This window comes from Talpa occidentalis, unplaced genomic scaffold (assembly GCF_014898055.3).
Source record: "Talpa occidentalis isolate TD23 unplaced genomic scaffold, MPIMG_talOcc4v2.1 talOcc4.12, whole genome shotgun sequence".
Taxonomy (NCBI): domain Eukaryota; kingdom Metazoa; phylum Chordata; class Mammalia; order Eulipotyphla; family Talpidae; genus Talpa; species Talpa occidentalis.
This window is the reverse complement of record NW_023601212.1, coordinates 96,891,433-96,914,636: the sequence shown is the minus strand read 5'-3', so window position 1 is coordinate 96,914,636 and position 23,204 is coordinate 96,891,433. Positions and strand designations below refer to the sequence as shown.

The following is a 23,204-nucleotide window of genomic DNA, read 5'->3' as shown; positions in this document are numbered from 1 at the left end:
TAAATAAAGCTTTGGCTTGAGTCTCTGCTCAGGCCTCCTCACCTGGTACACCTGCTGCCTCCTTTGCGTCCCCGTGTGTGCATGGGAGGGGGCCCAGCGCTGAATTTGGTGTTAAGAACTTGGCGGGACTTTCTGCCTCCTCTGTTCCTCTCGTTCCGTGTCTCCCACCCCCGTGGAAGGTGTCTAATAGTCTGATACAGGTGTGGCCTCCGGTGGCACATGGGTCTGGAGCACGAACGTCACTCCTTTTCTATCCCATGTCTGCCTCCTCAGACCAAGCCTAGGAGTATGCCACCGCTGGGGCTAGTCTGTCTTCAGTGCCCTTTAAAGTGCCCACCAGCCTCTTTTTAACAGACAGAGCAGTCTCGGGCCACAGAGAGGAGCCAGTCGGCAGTCTGGCTGAAATTGGTTTCCTTTCTTCTTAGTCACTGTCCTTTGCAACAATGCTGCGTCCCCACTTATGAGTGGTGAGAGCCAGCACGTGCTAACGTGCTCACCTTAGTTCCCTTTACAGAGACTCTGAGGTGAGTGGCCACATGGGCAGCACTCAGTCGTGGAGGAATCCTGAAGATGGGCCGTGCTGGCCCAGGTTGAGCAACCGCGGGGAGGGGCCCACACGGGAGCTGGGCCTCGGCGCAGCTGCTCTGCTGACAGCTTGCCCACTGTCCGTTCTAGGCATGGATCCTGAAAAACTGGAGCGAATCCAGCTCCCAGTGCCGGGTGCGGCCGAGAAGACCACCTACAACCACCTACTGGCCGAAAGACTCATCAGGATCATGAATAATGCAGCGCAGCCAGGTGCAGGGGCCGAGGGCTGTGCCAAAGCGTGGTGGGGTGAGAGGGGCCGGGCCTGGCACCTTTGCCCTTTCCTCTCCTTCCACCCTCAACCCTTCTTTTGCCAGTGTCTGCAGCCCTCCTCTCTAGGGGGCCTGAGGTCATGTTTGAGCACGAGATTGTGAGCCAGGGTGCCCTCGATAACACGAGGTGTGCCTGGTGCCTGGCACTGGTCAGCCTAGTTCTGAGGTTCCAGCCAGCACCCACCTGCAGCCACAGAAATTGCAGCAGCGTGACCTGTGGTTCTCAACTGGGAGTGCCTTTGCCCTGCAGGCACTCAGGCCTTTGCCTGAGCAGTGTCTGGAGACATATTAGTTGGAACATCTGGGAGAGATGTTCCCCTTGGCATCTAGCGGGAAGGACAGCCTGCAGCAGGCAGGAATGCCCTGACAGCAAAGGATTATCTGTCTAAAGCGTCAACAGTGCACAGGTTGAGAAAACCTGACTGGAAGGCAGGTTCTGGGTGGAGGCAAGGGAGAGGCCATGCGGGTGTGTGTGGTTGCACAGGGCAGGCCCTGTGAGAGGCGGCCCGTAGCGAGAACAGCTGAGCTGCCTGATCAGGATTCCAGGTAGGGCTGGAGAGAAGGGCAGGATGGGAACTTGCGATTACAGATAGACAAGGCCTCAGAAGCCAAGGGCAGTGGGCTCCAAGTGGTGGCAAGAGGTGCAGCGCGACTGCAGGGAGTGGTGTGGGGGCTTGGGGAGCCAGACATCCACAGAGCATCAGTACGCTTGCCGACTGGCTGTTGCGGGCCTCTGTGTGCCAGTCACTGTGTGCAAGTGGTGAGGGCACAGGAAGGGCAGGACAGACATGGCTTCTGCCCTTCAGACTGCAGTGGGGGGTCTGAAGTGGGCCGCAGAAGTGGGGCTACTGTGTAGAGACAGCACCTGCAGTGCAGGGGGAGGTCAGGCCAGGACTAACATTGTAGGACTTGGTTGGGTGGAGTTTAAAGCCCCAGGGGAGAACTGAGGAATGTCTAGGACTGAGCCCTGGGCCACTTCAGGTATCTGGAGGTGAGCCAGGCTCCACATGGGAAGAAGGGCGAGGGAGGGGCGTCTTGGGGAGCAAGAGAGACATTTGTGACTCAGAACCAAGGGGCCGCTGCTAAGGTCCAGTCTGAGGAGGCAGACCTGATGAGGGTGGCCGAGCGGTGGTTGGCAGGAGCTCTGTGAGCTGGCTGTGGCTCTATGGGCAGGGTAGGCGGCGCATGGCCTTGAGCTTGGGAGAGGGTGGGGGAGGGATGGTGGGCCCTGGAGGACCGGTGTACAGAACAGCCTGGATTTCTGAAGAGGTTGAGGAGCTCAGAGGAATAGTCTGGAAGCTGTAGTAGAGACTGAGGGGCTTGCTGATTTCTGGTCCCTCAAGAGATGGGGAGAAGAGTCTGTACTTGGCAGGAGCTTGCAGAAGAAACAGGTGTTGGTGGGAAATCACATTCCACATCCGTAGAGGCAGCATCAGTGACAGACCCGCAGTGGGCCTGGCAGAGTTGTGGGGGGCAGAAGTGTTTCTATGCCCTAGAGAACACTGAATTTGAAGGAGGTGGGTGGCTGGCACAGGTGGGTATCTCACAGAAGTGGTGGGCACTGGGGTGGGTTGGAAAGGGGGAGATGTTTAAGGGCAAGCAGCAGGGGTCGAGGCTGACCCTGGTGTGCTCTGCAGACGGGAAGATCCGGTTGGCGACGCTGGAGCTCAGCTGCCTGCTCCTGAAGCAGCAAGTGGTGACCAACTCGGGATGTATCATCAAAGACGTGCACCTGGCCTGCCTGGAGGTGAGGGCCTCTCCCCACCACTGCCTGCTCAAGCAGGGGAGAGTGGGAGCGGGTCGGAACGTGGTCTCAGAGGTCCACCACTGAGAAGATGCTCACACCTTGACACCCCCTCAAGCCACTTGTTTCAGCAGCGCGTCCCTCCCACTGAGATTGGCTTGATGAGTCCTATTAATGATTCAGTTGTAGTTTCTGTTCTAATTATTTGACTCTGTATGTGTCCCTAGCATTTTTCATTTTAATTTTTTAGTCATAAAATGTTATGCATGCACAAACACATTTATTTACTTATCGGTTGTTGTGTGCTAATATGTCCATGTATTTTAAAAGTCTTTTATTGTTCTGCTCCTATTTTCCTTTATTTTAGAAATTTTAGAAAGTATAGGAGGCAGAAAGTAACAATTCCAGCCGACACTCTGTGTCCTCCAGATGCCTGTGTTATGAATGAAGACTTCTCGGCCCCAGTTTAGAGCTCATCTCCCCCTCTAGCGGCGTGCTCTGACTTCCCATGGCATCGCATGACCCACCTGTCCTTTGCCCACTTTTATCCTGAGCCCTCCTCCCCTCCCCTGCTGCGTCCCCTTGTTAAGAACCACTTTACACATGAAGGACCTGAGCCCGGCATCCACCTCACACACACGCGGGGTTTAGAATTCACCATTTACCCAACTCACCCGCCTCCACAGGACTTCCTCCCTCACACCTCCCCTCTCTTTCAACAGGGCGCGAGAGAAGAAAGTGTCCACCTCGTGCGTCACTTTTACAAGGTAAATGGCCGCAGCTCAGGGAAGCTGAGGTGCGTGCGTGGTAGAAACAGGAAAGTCGCGGGTCTTTGGTCCTTATGCCTGTGATTACTGAGTGAAAAGGCTCAACCTCGTCATCTGCAGAGCAGTGGCCTCTCAACATGCCTGCCCGTGCAGTCCCATCTTGCAGACTCCCGCCCTGGGTGTGCTGTCAGTTACATATGAATTTGTCTGTGGATGAATTTGTATGTGAATGAGTTACGTACATAATACATGTGGCTATACTGTACACGTGGATTTACATGTGGACGGGCAGGAGGACACAGAGCAGGATCTCTATGACCCGAGCAGTTGGGGTAAAGGAGGAGTCCTGATGCCCTCAGTGGCTTTTCAAACTTTTATTGGGATTTACCAGGTTCATGGCTGGCAAGGGATGCCAGGGGGCCTGCCAGCCTCCCAGCCCCCAGCAAGTCTTCACTCTGTCCGGGCTCTCAGGCGTTCTCTGGTGGGCTCTGCTTCTCATCACTCTCTCGCTCTTATTCTCTCTGCTTCTCTGCTGTCTTGGCGTCCCGTGACACCGCCCTTATAAGCTCAGTCTCTCAGCCCAGGTGTACCCACTTTCGCATACCCACACCCCACTCCAGGTGCCCGCCATCAGGCTTGCATTCAGGACCGCTGGGATCCATCATCCATCCTAATGGCAGGAGGACAGAAAAGTCTGATACTTTTTACCTTACCCTACAACATGTTCATGAATTATTTATGGTCATCCAGATAAACTCGTGAGTCACATGTGAAATTACAAGTGATGTTCACATGTATTTTAGTTGTGTGTCTGTGCACAAGAAGCCCCATGTCGGCATCTAAATATTTATCATTAAGTTTAGTGAGATTGTGTTAAGGTCCACCACAAGTTTCAGTTTCTGAACATGTGTAGATATTTGTCTTCAGGTTCCAGATGCTTTGTTTTAAAAGATCTAATTGTGATGGTTTTGTTTAGTGTTAATCTTAAGGCATAATATAGTCTTTGGCAAGCTCTTCATTTGTCAGTAATAGTGGATCGGTTCATATGTCAAATAGGCCTAATAATTTTCTGAATTTTTTAGTCTCCACATCAGATCTCTCCAGCTATGATGATGATGGTTTCCCCACTTGACATGGCTCACGGAGAGATCCTCTAAGAGGAAGGCGTCAGTGCGGTCATTTTCGTGTTCCCCTGCACATTTGCTATTTATAGTCTCTTTCAACTACTGTGAATTATATACAGACATGCACAGGAATCTGCCACTTTACAGGAAACTTTTTAAGCCGCTGGCCGTTATTGTCACTGTTTGTTGAGATAAAACCAGGTCATGCAATCTGGAAATCAACCTCACTGGGCTCAGCCGGCCCCATGCAGCTGCGACACGGTGGGCATCCCCAGCCCTGGTCTCCCCTAGACCATGAAGAGCTGCACTTGGCCTCTCCATGAGGATCCACAGCCTTCAGCAGAGCCCAGGAGAAAGGACAAGCCTCACAGTTGCTTTCGTTACCTTTGAGTCTCTTCCCCACCCAATTGTCCAGTTATTCCCCTCCTTGAAAGCTCTAGATTGCAAAAACAGAAAGACAGATAGGTAGACTTTTTCCTAGAGGGCTTTTCTTCTTCACCAACAAAAGGAGAGCTGTATTTGAATTTCAGCTCATTTCTTCCAACCTAGATTTTTCTCTTGCTTTTAGGCTGTAAAGTTTACACCCTAAGTGTAATATCACAAAAGTTTTTGGATGTCTTCAGGGGTGGTTATTTCTGTGGATGGTCCTAACATCGCCCTCCATTCAAGAATATTCAAGTTGCTATTCAATTCTAGAACAAGTGGAAATATATATGAATGGCCTGTTATACCACCCAGATGCTGTGTGTGCACACACACCTCATTCAGAACTCGTGAAAGCAAGAGGGCAGTTCAGCCAAATCCCCCCACCTCACCACCCCCCTCCAGCTGTGGTCCATCCACTCGTGCTCACAACGGCAGTGAATACTGACAGGTACTGGCAGGACTGAGGGGCAGGCTCTGTGCTCGGCACTTAATGCCCCCCAGCTCATTTCACGTTCACGGTGACCTATGCAGGCGTGGGCTGCCCTCCCAGCCTTGCAGCAAAACAAGGAGATGCTCCAGGAGGTCTAAGTGGGCAGGGCCCTGATTTATGAATCTCAGAGCCAAGTTCTTACCCACTACCCCGTTCTGACTGCGACCTCCTGGACAGAGTACAAAACCCCAAAGGCACGTCTCCAAGATGAATGGAACAAGCTGTGTAAGTCTGGGATTAGGCATATTTAATTATACTCTTCCTCTCAGAGGTCTGGAACCTCCTAGTTGTAACACGGCAGCGAAACCAGGATTTCCCATTTCTTCCACCATTCTCGGCAAAGAGATGATGTGAAACACTTGAGGTTTTAACCGTCTCTATATTTTATAAGGTATGCGCGGTGTTATTTTTGTTGTTATTTGTTTTGATTAATCACTTAGACAGAAATCTCCCACGTGTGCTTTCACAAGGGAGGAAGACGTTGAAAATGCAATTTAGAGCTGGTCTCTCGTTTGAGCGTGTGTGTGCGTTCACGTGTGTGTTTTACTTCCTGGTGATTTACGAGAACTTGCTAATGAGAAACAGATGGCCCCGAAAGCCCAAACTGCAGTTTAGAATACTTTGTTGTTTATGGAAAAAAGATATGCATAATCTCTTCCCTCCCGCCTTTGCGATTTTTAGGGAGAAGAAATTTTCTTGGACATGTTTGAAGACGAATACAGGAGCATGACAGTAAGTGTGTGTCTGCGGAGCTTGCCCTGCAAACCCAGAGACCCCGTCTCATGGGGTTTCTGACTGGCTAGCAGAGGGTGGTCCCCCCATCCCCCTGAAATCTCAGAGCACATCCTCTCCCTATGCTGGGCTGTGCCTCACGGGGCTGGGAAATGTACGCTGTATTAACCCTCCTGATCCCCACGTCAGCCCAGTGGAGTCGCTGTGCTCAGTTTTCCTCCTTTGACCCATAAGAAAGCAAGTGTCAGGAAGGTTGAGTGGGGTAGGCTGCCCACATTGGCCCAGCAATTGGGGGGCAGAGCCAGAGTCCTGAACAGCACAGCCCCCGGCCCTGCCTCCTCCTCTGCCACCGTGGGGACATTCTTAGCTTGAGCTCTTCCTGCTCTCCACCCTCCCTTTCTCTGTCTCCAGGCGGTGCACAGAGTTGTGGCAATGATGGGTCAGAACATCACGGCCCTCTGTCTTGTTCCTTCGTCCCTGCATCCCCAGCACCTGCCCCTTTAGTTGGCACTCCATAAAAAGATGATAAATGATCCCAGCCATGAACATTACTCACCCAAGAGCTAAGTGATTCGGGAAGTTTATAATAAACCTAAGTGTTTTAAAGTGTCAGAAAGAGACAGGCAGGCAGTGTGTGCTAAGTGGTTCCCTGGCCCCTGAGCCCAGTCCCCAGGTATCTGGACAGCTGGGCCCTTACCACACCCACCCTTGCTGTGCAGCCGAGCCTCCATAGAGCCTTTGCACAGGAGAAACAGAAATTAGCAGAATTGCAGAAATGCCCTGGCAGCCCCCAAGCCTCCTCACAGCTTGTGCGTAGTGTCCATGTGCACCCCACTTCTGCAGATGGCCACAACCATGGCCCCTGGTCTTCTGCTTTTGGAGCCATTAGTTAGTGCAGGCAGATTCACGTTTCCTTCCACTATGTGTTTGTTCTCCTGTCTGGAAATATCAGGCTCCCGTGTCACTTGATGTGGAGAAGCTGGGGCTCCCAAACCCTTGCTCATTTTCTGCTTGTGGTTACTTACTGGCTGTGCAGCCTTGCACGGGTTGCTTGCATTCTGAGTCTTGGTATTTCCATCTGTAAAATGGGGCCCACTCCCCATAGCTGCCCAGGCTGGCTGTATAGTGCCCGAGACACTCTGTGTTACACACACATTTGTTAAGTGTCCTTCACAATGCTTTCTAGACGATGCCTGGCTTTCTAGATGATGCCTTGCTTTCTAGACAATGCCTGGCTTTCTGGACAATGCCTGCCCATCAGCCCCTGTCTCCGAATGTGTCTTTAGCTCATCAGGGAACTAGTCACTAAGCTAAATGAAGTGAGGACAGGCCCTTGGTGCTGCTAAAACGCTAGTGGTGACCCCGCACTCAACTCGGGCCTTGACTCTTATCCCTTCACTCATTTCTCTTGTCACTGCTTATTTAATGCAGAAGGCACAGTGAACCTGACACCTGGCTTCCCACCCAAGAACAGGCTGGAGGGGCTTCCTGGGAAGGTTGTTGAGCCTCAGGGCCGAGTGGAGAGGAGTTGCCTGGGTGTGAAAGGCAGGCTGGGAGGGCCCTATTAGATCCGTTCCTGGTCTCAGGACTCTGCCACTTGGCTCTGGGGTAAGGGGGTTATATGGTGGCCCTCAGGCCTTTGGAGGAGTGTTCTTAAAGTGCCTAAAGAAAAGGCATGCTCTGGACTCCCTAGTCTGTTCTCAGGTATCTGGATGCTGCACCCTTGGCACAACCTGGCCCTGTTTAGCTTTTTCTTAGAGTAGAAAAGTAGTTGATATGATTGGAACCCCTTTCTCACAAAGGAAGGAAACACCCCCCCCAAAAAAAAAAACAAACAAAAAAAAAACCTGTGAAGCTTGAAGGAGTAAAATTCAGTAGAAACTGTCTGTGTGAAATGTCACTCCTTTATGATACCAGATGAATTAAGTGTCAGTGTAAGTGTTTAAAAAACCCAAAGGACTGTGACCAAGGTTGCGCAGTTACCAGGTAACAGAAGCAATAGCTAAGCAAGGATTTATTTTTTTAAAAAAGATTTATTTATTTATACAAGAACTGGGGTACAGGTCAGAGGTGTGGGAGGGTGAGAGAATCCAGCAGAGACAGAGCAGGGAGAACAGGCAGACAGACCAAAGACACTGCTGAGGGGAGCAGCGGATGAGGCAGGAGAGGTCTGCCACGCCATGTGAGTTTCTCCCTGGCCAGTCGGGAATTGAACCCGCGCTACAGAGGCTGTGGACAGCTTCATAGCGCTGCGCTCAACCCGCTGCGCCACTGAGGAGGCCCCTAACCAAGAGTTTAAGAGGCCACTGTCCGGAGGATTACACAGGAGCACACACACAAAGCCTTTAGCCAACAGCCACCCTGCCACGGAAGCTGCTTCTCTGGGACTGTCACCCTGGTTGGAAGTACAGAGAAGGAGGCCTGGAGTAGTCCAGGCTCACGCACACAGGGGCAGACTACCCAACGGGACCACCCCAAAGGGAATCAGCCTTCTTTGTGAAACCCTCTCCCCTCCCCCCAAACTCAGTGTGGAGAGGACTGAGAGGATAAGAAAGCAAAAGCTTTCACAGCAGGGATACAGCTGCTCAAGGGTTTCCGAGCAATAGCTCAAGTCAAAGTGAAATCTGCAAGTTAGAAAACGAAAGACATTCCACAGGCCTCTCCTCAGTCTTGTCAGGTATGTGCAGATAGAGATGAGAGGCCTCCCCAACCCCCGCCCTCAGTCAGGTTTCCTGTGTCTTTCTCCTAGATGAAGCCCATGAACGTGGAGTATCTCATGATGGATGCCTCCATCCTACTGCCCCCGACAGGCACGCCGCTGACGGGCATTGACTTCGTGAAGCGGCTGCCCTGTGGCGACGTAGAGAAGACCCGGAGGGTGAGTGAGCGCTGGACCAGGTCTCTCCCTAGCAGAAAGGAAGGGTCTCTGAGCCAGTCAGGGGCCCCTTCCTCCCACACAGCCTGCCACCTCTCCTGTCCCCCAAGTCCTTGGTTGGTTACAGAGGAGATCAGAACGCTTGTATCAGGCCTGACCTCAGACGTCAGATGCAGGGCTCCACCCCAACCCCTCACACCCCTGGGTGAGAGGAAGCTGGCTGAGGTTTCTGTGAGGGTGGAGGAAGGAGCAGAGAATGCCCTGCAGGTGAGCACAGCTGTGTGAAAGCCGGTCCAGACAGACACAGGTCCCCGGAGATGGTGTGATGTTAAGGTATCTGGGCGATCTGGGGGTGAGGCAGACGCAAATGAAATTGTGACTTGTGGCTCTGCCTGCCCAGAGAGAAAAGACCTATGTGAAGAGGAGATTAGTTCTCAGAACCCAGCTGAGTATGTTCTTCCGTTATCAGCACTTTTTTTCTGAAGCGTCTCACAGGCCCGTTCATGGTATTTTATCTCCCTTGTAAGATCACAGTTTCTTTCTTAGAAAGCACCATGACCTTTTCCTAGAAGATCATTCCCTGGAGACATAAATATTGGTGGATAAATTAGAGGAATTCACGGCACATGACCCCCTCATCAACCTGCATCTCCTCTGAGTTAATCTGGTGTAACCAGCGTGACAGAGGTGTTGAACTCTGGGATTTTGAGAAGCAGGAGTGACCTGCTGGGTCCACCCCCAGACAGGAAGATCTGTGGTCTTCCTTCACCCAATCAGAGATTTGGCCTCCCAGGCTTGGAAGGGGGGGGGGTGGTAAGAGAAGTGGAGGCGTGGGGGAGGGGCAGTAAAGGAAGTCAGACCCCAGTGTCTCAAGTCAGTCCAAATTCCCTGCCACGTCACACGCCCACACACCTCGCCAGGACCCACCCTGTCTGAGCCAATGCCGCCTTTCTTCTGCGGCTGGGCACATAAGCGTGTTTGTGGGTAGCAGTGTTTATACTGTGCATTGTTGGCATTGGCATCTGCTGGAAGACTGGTTATGACAAAGGCGAGTCGTGTCTCAGCGACTCTTTTGTGAGCAGGCATGCTCCTCCGGGCCTGAGCTCCCACGCTCTGACTGGCCTACGGGATGCTCCTCAGCCCGGTTGCGGGGAGGCTGCCCCCAACTGGACTGCAGTGTCCCAAGGCCATTGAGCACCCAGCCTGGAAGGTCCGTCCCTCTTGGCCCTGAACCAGAAGCTCCAGAAGGTTGTGACCTTGAGAGCTGCTGTCTGGGGTATATTCCACCTTTTTTGGTTCATAGTCCTTTGGGTTTTTTAAACACTTCTTTGAGCTCATATTCTTTGTTATAAAAGGGAATCATTCATATCAATTCTTTATAGAGATTTCCTTGGAATTCTACAACCATCCTCATGGTTGGTACTGTGTTATTCCCATGATACAGAGGAAGAAACTGGGGCATGAAGGTCAAGTGATTTGCTCAAGGTCACCCAGTTAGTAAGTAGCAGAGCCAGGGTTCAGCCCAGGTGGTGTGGCCTCCAGAGCCTGCTCTTAGCTGCTCTGACCTCCCATTGCCCCGGCTCCCTTCACAGTTGTTTCTTAGCTCTGCGCAGTGCTGGACTCCAAGGATGTGGGAGACACAGCCCCAGTCCACAAGGAGCCTGAGTCTAGAAGATGAGGTGAAAAAGGCAGCGGGTCAGCCCACGTGGCTGGGCAGTTTCTAAAGGAACAGGGGCTGGTCCCTAATCCTACCTGGGGCAGGAAGTGGAGCGGGCACCAGAGGGTGGTCCTTCAGCCGAGACAGTGGGGATGGGCTGGGGAGCAGGAGAGAGGTGGCGTGTTCTGGCCCCTTCAAGGAGGGGAGCGAGGCTGGAAGCTGCAGTGAGGGAGGCCCAGGGAAGAGGCGAGACTGAAGGGGCTGACCAGTGAGATCGCAGGGCCTTGGAACGCAGTAAGGGCCTTGACCATTGCCCGTTAGCCAATTCCTGACGCTGTGTCCTGCTGGCCTGTGGCTCACATCCACAGGAGAGAGTGGGAAAAATTCAGGGATGGCTTGGGCATTGGGGTTCCCCTCCTTCAGAGCCACTCTTCTTCTAGAGCGCAAGCCTCTCCAGGGCTGTGTGAGGGCTCAGTGAAAGGCCAGCACTCAGGCCGTGGCGGCTGTTGATGGGGAGCTTCTTGTCTCCCAGCCCCTGACATCTCATTTAGTTGCAGGTTCCCAGTGCTGCACACCCCCTCTGCCCCAGATGAGATGCACACCCCAAGCTGCTAAGTGAAGCAAGACAAAACCGCTGGGAACCTCTGGGCTTCCCTGGGGTCTCTTGTGTCTGATGAGTTTGTAAATGTAACTCAAGGGTCCCCTGGGTTTAGAGCCAGCGAGGAGGCAGAGTGGTGTGGAATAGGGCAGTCTATCTCAGAGCAAAGCCACCCACATTAGAAAAGCTTCCCTTTGTGAAGAATCATGTCTAAAGGGGAATTTCCACCACTCACCTCAGAACACTTTCTGTTGCAAGGCAGCTGTCTGGAATCTTCTGGAAGCTTAGCTCTTCAGCTCATTTCAATCAGAACACAGTAGTGTGCTTTGAGTTTGAGCAAAAGGAAGTGTATGGTTTAGCAAGCAATTGAGGGCTTATGTGGTTTGTTTCAAGTTCTTTGCTTGTATCCAAAGAACATTCCATTTCATCCTTTTGGATTCAAAGGTTTTCTTTTTTTCCCTTCACCAAGTAGTCTTTTCTAACTCTTAGGAGGCTGATCCTTTTCAGAAATCCCACCCTTTATTTTCCTTGAGGGCTTGTCAAAGAAGTTCAAACAACCCTTAGCTGTAAATCACTCCTAACTTGTAAACTGTTGCGTCGGGCAAAACCACACTGACAAAGACACGGGAGTCGTGGAGCAGACTACGTAATGCAGGATGCTTCTGAACAAGCAAGATCCTGGCCTTTTTATTGGTAGAATGATCACACAGCATCAGCCACGTGCATTAGGAGGACGAGGAGAAAAGGATGGGTAAAACTTAGGAATGTTATCTAGGGTTTGGGGGGACGTGAGGCTGCTGACCATGTTATCAGCTTGATGACCAAGTGTTGTCATCGAAACTGGACCCCAGACCCCTGGCCACGGCCCTAATCTTATCAACAAGGCATTCCACTGATCAGCTTCCCTTGTCATACATTGGTCCTTGGCCCCCCAGGCATCCCCCGTCATACCCTTCCCAGAGTGATCAAGCTTTCTGCTCTTGATTGATATGAAAGGCACCTTGTAAGGTTTGGCTACTATGGCTGATTGACTGTTTCTGAAGGGCAGTTCTGACCTTGTATAGGAATGCAGAGCTGCAGGTAACCGTAATGGCAGCCAAACGGGCTGCTTAAGTTTAGCAGACCCACAGTAAACTATCCCTTGGGAGTCCCACTCTGTGCCAAGCATGGTGCTTGAGAGTGCAGAAGTGAGCAGGCACTGTCCCTGTCTTCTGGACCTCACATGACATTGATAGGCAAAATTAGCAAGTAAGTGAATGACAAGTTTGATATCAGAATGTAATAAAGGTTCTAAAGGAAAGAAATGACACAACTTGGTCAGGGGGTGAGGGTGGCATCACTTGCCATAGAATGATCTGCAAGAGCTGCTCTGTGACATCGACCTGAGACCTGAAGAGTGAGGAGCCAACCACGCACAGACTTAAAGGGGCCACTTTCCAGAGTCTACAGCCGCTACAAAGGCCCTGGGGTGCAAAAGAGCATGGTTATTCAAGGAGGCGAGGGAGAGAAGGGGAGAGCAGGACACAGGGCCTGCAGGCCCAGGGAGACCTCTGGCAATAAAGTCACATTTTCCCTCTTGCATCTTGTATGTTACACTTTATTCTTCCATTTGACATGTTTGTTAGGCATTTTTTGGTGCCAGGCACTGTGCAAGAGGCAAGAGTAGACAGCAAGCACATAAACAATGAGACCAAGATAGCCAGAGTGCCTCTGAGCCGTGTCAGCTGAGAAGGGAAGTTCACGTTGAAATAAAAGTCACGGGAACACTTTGGGTCTGGTGAGAACATGAAAAGGAGTTTCAAACTTGGGCTCAACCCCCTTGCAAGAAGCAGTTAAGAAAGAACACAGACCCATGAGTCAGGCTAATGAGGTGCAGTCCTACTCTAGCCGTGTGAGCTCAAGCAAGTGCTTAGCCTTCCTGAGCCTCAGGACCCCTGTGTGTCCTGCTTCTCAGCTCTTGCTCATAGTAGGTGAGAGAGTTTAACGTGGTGAGCCCAGCGCCTGTCATATAGCAAGTGTTCCAGATGCATCAGCTGAACAGCAGTGGAGCATTCTAGCATTTAGGTGGGACAGAAATAGTCTTTAATGATCCAAATCTACTGAAGCTCATAAAAATGAGTTAGGAAGAGGAGTTTATGGTGACTACCAAAGCCTGAAGTTCATAGGTAGCCATCTTGGAATCCATTATGAAATCAGGGTACCTGCATGAAGTTTTATTTGTCCTCTCTTTGTTTCCCTCACCCCTTGTAAAACCACAAGTAGTTTTTGTGTTTATTGCTATTGACCTTGAGGAAATAGAATAGTTTGCTTTACTCTTTGGATGTGTATTACGCATTAAAGAAAATACAATAACGTCTCAAAGTTTTGAAAGGCGAGGGAAAGAATTTCCCATGATTTCATCGCCCCAAACAAACAACACATAGACGGTTTTTGTGTCTCCTCCCTATTTTTGTTTGCAGACATCTTTTCATGGTTGCAGGAGAGAGGACCATGGCCTTGCCTCCGTGCAGCACCCTTCCCCCTTCCTTGGTACGGCAGGAAGCTTCTCGTGCTGTGATCTACGGTATTAATGAGGCTAATTTCTTACCAGGACATGAAGGTGTATCTGGTGGCTTCTGCCAGAATTTATTTAGGTCTTTTTCTGCAGGAAGACATTTTGGTTGCTTCCAGTGTTACATTATTTTCTACTAAACTATAATGAGCAGCTTTACGAATACAGTGTTTTCTTTCTTTTGGCCTATTTCTTTAGGATAAGTTCCCAGAAGTGGAATTTCTGGTTCAAAGGGTATGAACATTTTTTTTTTTTTTTTTTTTTTTTGGTGCCTCTCTACATATGCCAAAATGCTTTCCCCTTGGGCTGCACCCATTTTAAACTGCTTCGGCCCTCTTTTAAAAACGACTGACTTTCTCAGCCACTCTGTGACCACGTGGGCACTAACCCTGGTGACTGCCCCTAAATTCTCAGGGGCTGGCAGGTGTGGCCAGGGACACGTACGGGCAAGGTGGCTGGCACTGAGCAGAGATCCAGGGCCGGTACCAGAGCTCGGTGTGACCTATGCTCTCTTTCGGTGTCCTTGTGATCAGGGGAGGTGCGTGCCCCATTTCCAGAGCAGAAGTCTGGGCTCAAGGAAGTCACATGACTCGGAAGCCATGCTCTGACGGACTCCTTCCCCAGGCCTCTGCTCCCAGCTGCTCTGAAGCAAACTGGAGAAGTATCTTCTTGCATTGGTGCTTGGTCAGCAGCCGCCCATCCCAAATCTGTTCTCCTAGAGCAGTCTTCCCCATAGCTTGTGGAAGATCTGACAGAATAATCACTCCTTTTCAGTACGACTTTTAAATGTTTACGTGTTTATTGAACAAAGCAAAGAAATACTCTCAGTGAAAGCGTGAGTCCCAAGCCTTACGTCTTTTGAAGGCAAAGGCGTGTGTGGTTGGAAGAAAAAGGGCTTTGCAATCTGGTTATTAGTTGAGTCACCTTGGGCAGGCTGCTCACCTCCCTGGGCTTTGGTTTCCTGTCTGTAAATTGGGAACCACGAAGGGCTGTTAAACAATAACACTGTGGAGCCCCGCCTGTACCTGACAGGCGAGTGGAAGCAGAGGGTGGTTATTGTTTTGGGGGGTGATGGCATGAACTTGATGGGCCTATTCCTGACACCTTCCTGCTCCTTTGTGGGTTCTTGGCATCGTGGAGGTCATCAACATGCCTGCCAGGCCCTCGCAGATGCTCTTGGGAACCCAGCTTTTGGCCTGGTGGAGTACCCCCTCTGGGGTTCTGACCACGTGCTCACGGGTGCAGGCTTCACGAATGCTCTTCCTGCTCGTAGGGGTTGGGGCAGGAACCTGGAAAAGGGTTATTGGGGATTTAATTTTGTCTGTTCTCTATTCTATTTCATTCTGTTTGTTGTTACTATATTTTGTATTAGTAGAAATTCCTTTATGTTTTGCTTATGGAGCACAAGCAGATTTTTACCAAAGAGGGCTTTGTCAGGAGCCACACTCCAGGCTTCTTCACATCAGAGTGATAGACTGTAAAAGCCACGCACGTTTCTGTTTTCTCGTCCCCCGCTTGACCCACCCTTCCCAACCTCCACCCCGCCCCCTGGTCCTGCTTGGGGAGAAGAATGAACTTTTGACACAAAAAATGAAGCATCCTCTCAGCTTGGACCTGACTGGGATGGCACTTGTCCTCTCTCTTTCCTTCATGCCCGCGGTCATGCCGCCTTACTGGAGAGCCCACCCTGCCAGCTAGCCCAGGTGACCGCACCCCTCGCACTTTCTGCACTGGCACCTCCTGTGTGAGTGCTCAGAGGCCATGCGTGTTTCTGGGTTTAACCAGCTCGGTGCCCATCAGCTCCACCTCTCCCACCCCCGTCCTGCAATACGGCATCCACGATGCCTGACACATAAGGGGCTTAATACCTAAAATTGTTTGTTTTTTTTGTTTTTAGTGAAACTACACTTTTTTCCCCTTCTGATCAATGCAGAGACCTTCATGAAAACTGTACTTTAAAATGTGAAGAACAGTCAAGTCAGATACTCCTGCCTACCCCACCCCACCCCCATCTTCATCATGATTTCAAAACATCTTTCTCTGGTGCTTTGGTTTAGAAAGGAGAATGAGAGCGCCCAGAATCCTCGGTGCGATAGGGTCGTTCTTGTCATTCTCTACTCAGGAGATCAAGTAACTGGGCCCTCGGGCTCCAGGGTTTCGACACACTGCTGGGCATCATCGTTCCTGGCCCCAGGAGCCAGTTTAGCCTAGCTCTGTGCAGGTGGCAGCTGCCCCCACCTTATTTCAGGGGGTACCTTGTACTCTACGGGCAGCCTCCCCCCTCGGTGTTCCAGGCTGAGAGACCGCAGAACTGGAAACAAGAAGACCCAAACATGGGCTGGGATTCATCTCTGTGTGGCTCACCAGTGGCGACAGTGTCTGTGCCCAGGCCCTCCCCCGTGTCCAGCGGGGGAGGACCTGCAGTGGAGGGTGGCCGCCCAGAGTGAACATGCTCAGGCCGTGCCCCCGCCAGCACCGTCACAGTCCCCGGCAGCCTGCGAGGGAGGGATCACCTTCCCTTGACAGATGAGCAGAGCACGCTCAGGGAGATCAGGGCCTTGCCAGACCACTTGTGTCAGACCCCCTTGGGCAGGCCCTTCAGCTCAAGTCAGGGAACAGGCCCCTGCTTCCTGGCCTCTAGTTGGCGGGCTGCCAGCCCCAACCCAGGAACCAGGGAAGGTGCCATCAGGGCAAACCAGCCCCACAATGAAGGCTGCTTTCTGCAAAAACTCTTCCTCTGGGGCCTGGGATTCTGCTTTCCTCCTGCTTTCGGCACAACTGACTGATGGCCACACTGGACTCTGCACAGGCCCCTCTCCCTGGGCTTAAGAAATGCTGGCCGGTGTGGATGGAGTTGGCGGGGAAGTCCGCGGGGCACTCAGGACACCTGATGTCACCTGCCAAGTGCCAGGAAATAGCCCTGTAAGACCTAAGGGGCCGCAGCTCTCAGGAAGGGGCTCCCCAGGGAGGCCGGGCAGGGTGAGATAGAGATTGGCAGCTCTGACCCCACAGGCATCTGCCTTCAGTCTCCCCCGGAGATGGGACTTGGAAACACTCTCAGTCGTGATTTGGAGCCCTAAATTCAGTGCTGGCTGAGCCGAGAGAGGCCACGTGCTAGCCCTCAATGGATGTGGCCCGGCCGTGGGTCTCAGAATGCCGCCTACAACTTGGGGCTGCCGGCTGGGCAGGCAGGGGTGTCCTGACACTAGGGAAGAGGGGCTCACAAGTGACAGGTGCTCAGGTGAGGTGAAGTGACCCAAACCTGAACCCCTGGATGTCTGAAAACAAGCCCCTCCCCTTTGGGCTTTGGCGTCTTTGTTCTGAAAGCATCAGAACCACAGTTCTGGGAAAGGTGGGCTTTGTTTTAAGAGTCACTGCGTGATCCTGTACGTGGACATGACTGCTCTGCTCTCTGACCGGTCCAGGCCATCCGGGTGTTCTTCATGCTCCGGTCCCTGTCTCTGCAACTGCGAGGGGAGCCCGAGACCCAGTTGCCGCTGACGCGGGAGGAGGACCTGATCAAAACGGACGACGTCCTAGACCTGAGTGAGTTGTCCATCCTGAGTCCAGCGCGCCCGCAGGGCCGGGGGGCACCCACCCCACTCACTCACTCACCAGAGTCAGTGCACAAACTGCATTTTGTATGGTGGCTGGCCTGAGACCTTGCACACCCCACAAAGCCTTCAGAAAGGGGACCCCAGATTCTGGGCCCTGCAGTCTGCCTGAGGACTCTGAGCAGGTGAACCTGTACCAGGCGCTGCCAGCTCTGTGCAAGGTGACTGGGGTCTCCCATGTGATGGGCACCCTTCAGGGTCCGTGCTCCCCATCAAGGCAGCACCAGAGTGATTGGTTTTGTGCATGAAGGTTTTCCCATGTGATTCTGCTGATTAAAAGATTCCGCTGCTTAAAAAAAAAAAAAGCTTTTAAAAATGCAAAGCCCCAGTGTTTAGGCAAAGATGAAAACTTGGAGGCCGGAGAACCGTGTGCTCAGCCTGTAACCTGGGGCTGCTCACAACCCTGCCGGGCCTCGGCGCTGTCTTCTGCAACAGGAGAGAACAGTATAAAGCCGCCCGTGTTGCTGAAACCCTTCTCCTGTAGGCTTGTGTCGCTCGTGTAGCTTTCTCTGTCCTCCACTCGCGGGCACATGCACGCAGAAGGGCAAGATGATTTTCCATCTCTTGCAGGCATTGTGGTATATTACAATTCTTTGGTAATAAGAGACAGAAAACCCAGTTTGGGCTGGCTTAAGGAAAAAGCAAGGGAATTGGCTGATGTCACTGGAAAGTCCAGGAGGACTTCGGTTTTCAGGAACGGCTGGGCCCTGGCGTTTAAGCAGTCACCAGAAAGCTGCCCTCCTCCTTCCCTCAGCTCAGCTCGCCCCTGCTCTGGCCTGTCCTCCTGCAGGCTCTCACCAGGTGGGGGCAGGATGGCTGTCAGCGGTCTTCACCGACCTGGAGCTTCTTTCCCTGTAGCGCATAGAGAAGTCCAGGGAAGGTTCTCATTGTCCAGACTGGCGTTGGGTGCCCATTTCTGAGCCACTCAGAAATCAGAGGACTGTGACTCGCTGATTGGCTAGGCTGGGTGACATGCTCAGCCTGGAGCTGAGAAGTGGAGCTGGTTCCTCTTGAGCCCCATCACCTGAGTGTGAGGGCAGAGGAGCCTCTAGAAGGTGATACTCACAAAGGAGAGATGGAAACCGGGTGGCAGGAAGAGCAGATGGCCTCTCCTTATTGTGTATGAGGAGGAGCAGGTCCTTGTGGTTTGGTTTTTATTTTATCAGTTTCGTTAAAAAAATAGTTTACATCCCATGAAAGTCACCAAGTTTGAATGAACAGTTGAGTGAGTTTGACAAAACAGTTCCGTTGCCCGGCCAGTGCTCACGATGTAGATGGCGGAGGGCTGGCTGGAGCCAGGGGCACCGCCCTGTTGTTCCTCCAGCAAATGAAAAGAAACCGCACAGCTTTTGTTTCCTCGCCTGAAAAATGGGGTTGAAATTCCTTATATCACAGGATTGTTGGGAGAATCTAGTGACATATAATAGGAAACATGAAATAACCGGGTGTGGTGCCTTGCGTAGACCTGTGGTCGGGGTGCTGCGGCCATTGTCCCCACCGAGTGTGCAGCGCTGCGGAGTCAGAGAACGCTGCCTCTGGCCCGTTCCTAGGGTTTAACCTGCTGTTCAGCTTGTCTTCTTTTTTTTTTTTTTTTAAGATTTATTTATTTATACAAGAACCGGGGTACAGGCCAGATGTGCGGGAGGGTGAGAGGATTCACCAGAGACAGAGCAGGGAGCAGAACAGGCAGACTGACGTAATACACTGCTGAGGGGAGCAGCGGGTGAGATAGGAGAGGTCTGCTGCGCCATGTGGGATTCTCGCCGGCCTGCCGGGATTGAACCCACGCTGCAGAGGCTGCGGACAGCTTCACAGCGCGGTGCTCAACCGCCTGCGCCACCAGGGAGGCCCTCTTCTTGCCTTCTTGCTATGCTCTTTTCTTCCCCTTTCTTGAAATAATAGGACGCTCTGTCCCCTCTTTGCTCTGCGCCCCTTCCTTTGACCCTTTACCCCTTAGGAAAAGGCCAGGGGGTTCCTGTAAGGGTCTCAATGGATCAGGTTGACTGGTGAGAACATAAACGATTCTTTCTCTGGTTTGCTGCGAGGAGAGAGGGACAGCCTGCTTTACAGAGGGCCACTCCAGCAGGACAGCAGGAACGTTTGCACCCATGAAATGGAATTAAATTTGATGCTGGGAATTCACATTCTTTCCCTTCTCCCTCCCCCACGGAGGAGCCTGCTGAAATAAAGGTTAAAAGTCTTTCACTTATCAATTTTAATTGATTAGATTTCTAGTTGAGATTCACTTAACTGAGCCTTTTTTTGGGTGGTTGGCCATTAAGAAAGTAATGGCTGTCTGTCTTTATCCAGCCTGATTGCAAACTACATCTTTGCTAAAGACGGGAATGTCCAGAAAATACTGGGAATTATGGATTTTACAAGCACTTGTACCAGAATAAGACATGCATGTGTTGTCCTTTGGCTTCAGAGGGTGTGTGTGGTGTGTGTGATTGTTTTTTTAAAGGCTGGAGCTTCTTATCCCCCATTGGGAGATAAGATTGCCCTGGCGTGTATATATAACAGAGGCAGCCTCCTCTCGTAGGTGAGAAGTGACTGGAAGCTAGGCCTGTGAGTGGAGACCAGCAGTGTTTTGTCTCCCTAGGGTTGCTCAACTCTTATCTAAGGTGATATGGCCTGACAGGTGGCTCCAAGTGTTTGCTAAACTTGTCACACTTTGATAAGAAACCACAAAGTAGGAGTCTTAGGAAGCCACCTCACACCTGTGAACTGGGAGAGAGGGAGGGGATGGAAAGGCAAAACTAGACAGAACAGTTGCTTTTTAGAGAGAAGAGCATCGATCTCCACATATCCTGCTTCAGCTTCACAGTTATCACCCTTCTGATAAGTCTTGTTTCATTTGTCCACTATTTCTCTTTAAAATTACCCTCCCCGCCCCCCCACCCCGTTTTAAAGCAAATAGAAGACATCATAGTATTGTATATATTCTTTTTCTAAGAGATACGAATTTTAGGTTACTCTTTATATCTGAACTGGTGGCCACCATTGTAAATCCAGGGCTTCCGCAGCCTGGCTGCTGCGGTGTGGGGGGCATGGCAGCCCCTGGAGATGGGCCTGTGTTCTCCCTCCCTGCAGTGCCCCCTGGGCCTGTTGACACTGGGTTTTGCAGCCTTGGCGCACTTGGGGTCGTCAGCTTTTCATGCTTGTGAGGCTAGGTGGCCTTGCCTTTAAGACAGTTCTAAAAGACTATGCAAGGGAGCCATGGACGATCAAAGGGGGTCACCACAAAGCACACAGCTCTGCCAGGTGCATAGTAGGTGCTCATGGCTGACAGCTGGCTGTTGTCCCTCTTGCAGCTGCTGGAAGCAAGTTGCAACTCCTGCTGTGGGCCTGCAAGGGGAGCACTATGTTTTGGGGGGGGGGTTTGTTTTTTTAAAGATTTATTTATGCATATAAGAACTGGAGTACAGGCCAGAGGTGCGGGGAGGGGGGTGAGAGGATCCACCAGAGACAGAGTAGGGAACAGATCTACTGAAAGACACTGCTGAGGGGAGCAGTGGGCGAGTCAGGAGAGGTCTGCTGCACCATGTGGGTAGCTCCCTCGTGGGCCAGGGAATCGAACTCATGCTGCAATGACTGGTGATAGCTCGATAGCGCTGTCTTTAACCCCTGCGCCACCAGGGAGGCCCGGAGCACCATGGCACCCTGAACGCACCTGATCTCGTCTGATCTCGGAGCACTATGTTTTGGCAAGCAAGATGGGGCAGACGGAGTGGGGGTGGAGCTGGGGGCTAAGGGGTGGGGAGACTACCCCCTCAGGATCTTTACTTTTTCTCTTTGGGCTTTCTCTGGCATCATCTCCCCCTCATAGCCATTCTGCCATCGCCATTTTCCACCGCACCTGTTCTCTGTGTGACGCTGCCCTCATAGCCTCAGCCTTTAGGGTCAGGTATGCCAGGCTCAAGGTGTCCACCACCAGTGCCCTGCGCCCACACTCCCAAGCGCCTCATGCATTAGCACAATCAAGGCCACAGGTGATAGCCACAGAGGCTGGCGGCATAAAAACCTGACCGTCTCTATTTACCCTACAACTGCTTCTGCTCCTTTCGAGGAAATACCCTGAGATATTCCAGCCAGCTTGTCCTTGTGTGATGGCAGTGTTTGGGGGTAAGAAAGATGGCTCCGGACTCAGGACAGGGATGTGGGGAGCATTCCCGCACACTTGTCCGGGGCCAACCAGCTGACAGTCCCCAGCTGAGGACCAGCAGGCTTTGGGGAGAGGCTGGCTCCCTGCCTGGATTGACCGTGCAGCCTACTGAAGGGGGTCTTGTCTATTTCCAAATAACAGGGCAGTCATGGGAGGGGGAATGTCACCCATTATCCAAACTCCCTAAGGACATTCCAGGCAGCTGGGCACCCTCAGCTTCCAGTGTCCTTCCTACCCTTTCCACGGACACTTGATGTGCATGTAGTTAGGATCTGCGTGCCACTCTGCCTCCCACATCCCATCATGTCTCCTGAGTTGTCCTGTCCATTAGGAAATCCATTAGGCAAAATCAGTCCATTTACTGGGATATGAGCAAAGACCAGTCTGTTCTTATGGCGTTTCCAAGTTGGGGGGCAGAGGGGAGGAACCACAAACAGGTCAGGCAATGCATGAGCACAAGTTGGTTGGAGTGGCTCTAGGGGGGGTGATCACCAGGTTCTGCACTGGAGAATCACTAGAAGAGAGACCTCGGGCCTCCCTGGTGGTGCAGCAGTTGAGCACTGGGTTGCAAAGCTGCCTGCAGCCTCTGCAGCACTGGTTTGATCCCCGGCTGCTCCCAGCCACCGGAGGAGGGTCCCACATGGCACGCAGACCTCTGCTCCCCTCAGCAGTGTACTTCGGTCCTTCTGCCTGCTCTGCTCCCCGCTCTGGTTCTGGTGAATTCTCTTACCCTCCCTGTAATTCTGACTATACCCAGTGCTTGTATAAATAAATAAATAAATCTTTTTTTTAAAAAAAAAAGAAGAGAGACCTCAAGGCTAGTTAGGGAAGGCCTTTCTGGAGAGGTGCCATGGGTGGAGGCACCAGAAGATTCCATGAGAAAATGCAGAATGAGACTGGCTAATTGGAGGGGTTGGCAGAGGTGAGGCTAGAAGGAGGAAGAGAGCTTGGTGGGCTCCAGGATCCTAAAGGAGGTTGGGGTGACTGAGCCAGGTTGAGGGGCTGAGGAAGCCACATAGCAGAGCACTTCTGAGCGTTGGCTCTGGAACCAGCCCATGAGGTTCCAGCCCCTGTCATTAGTCAGTAGGTGTGGCTTAATCTCTGGGTGCTTCGGTGTCCTCATCTGTAACGTGAGTGTTGTAGGAAGTAAACGTGTTGATGAATGTGAGGTGCCAGCACCATGGCCGGCACAGCCGCAGCAAGGACATTCAGCAGCTATGGCAGGTCCCAGGAGCCCATGGTGATGGGGGAAGAAGGGTGAAGACACAGTCTGAGGATGGTACATTGTGGCTGACTCCAGGGCAATGTTGGAGATCCAGGTTGACTCTGGGTTCTGAACTTGAGGACAGTCTGGGGGGCAGGACTGGGGAGCAAGGGGAATTCCAGAGGGCCAGCCTGGAGGAGGTGCTAGAAATAACGAAGTTAGTTGGAGGCCAGATAAGAGGTGCTGGAAGACAGCTCAGCCAAGACAACCAGTGGCAGGGTGGAAACCTCTTCAGTTTTGCTCAGAAGCAGTTTTCCGCATTATTTCATAAATCTGAGAATGACCGGAACTCACATAACATTCCACTGACGGAGACGTCTCACGTCAGCCTTCCACAGCT

General features: G+C 52.0%; 1 protein-coding gene across 6 annotated transcripts in view; it reads left to right on the top strand.

The window, feature by feature from the left end:
• Positions 1 to 23,204, top strand: part of CLEC16A (C-type lectin domain containing 16A) — a 180,395-nt gene that overhangs the window by 68,807 nt on the left and 88,384 nt on the right. For all 6 annotated transcript variants that reach the window (XM_054693842.1, XM_037507598.2, XM_037507604.1 and 3 more), the window contains exons 13-18: positions 676 to 798; positions 2,495 to 2,604; positions 3,324 to 3,368; positions 6,090 to 6,140; positions 8,890 to 9,018; positions 17,247 to 17,367. In XM_054693842.1, coding sequence (XP_054549817.1) covers positions 676 to 798; positions 2,495 to 2,604; positions 3,324 to 3,368; positions 6,090 to 6,140; positions 8,890 to 9,018; positions 17,247 to 17,367 — 579 coding nt within the window. The remainder of the gene's footprint in view (positions 1 to 675; positions 799 to 2,494; positions 2,605 to 3,323; positions 3,369 to 6,089; positions 6,141 to 8,889; positions 9,019 to 17,246; positions 17,368 to 23,204) is intronic.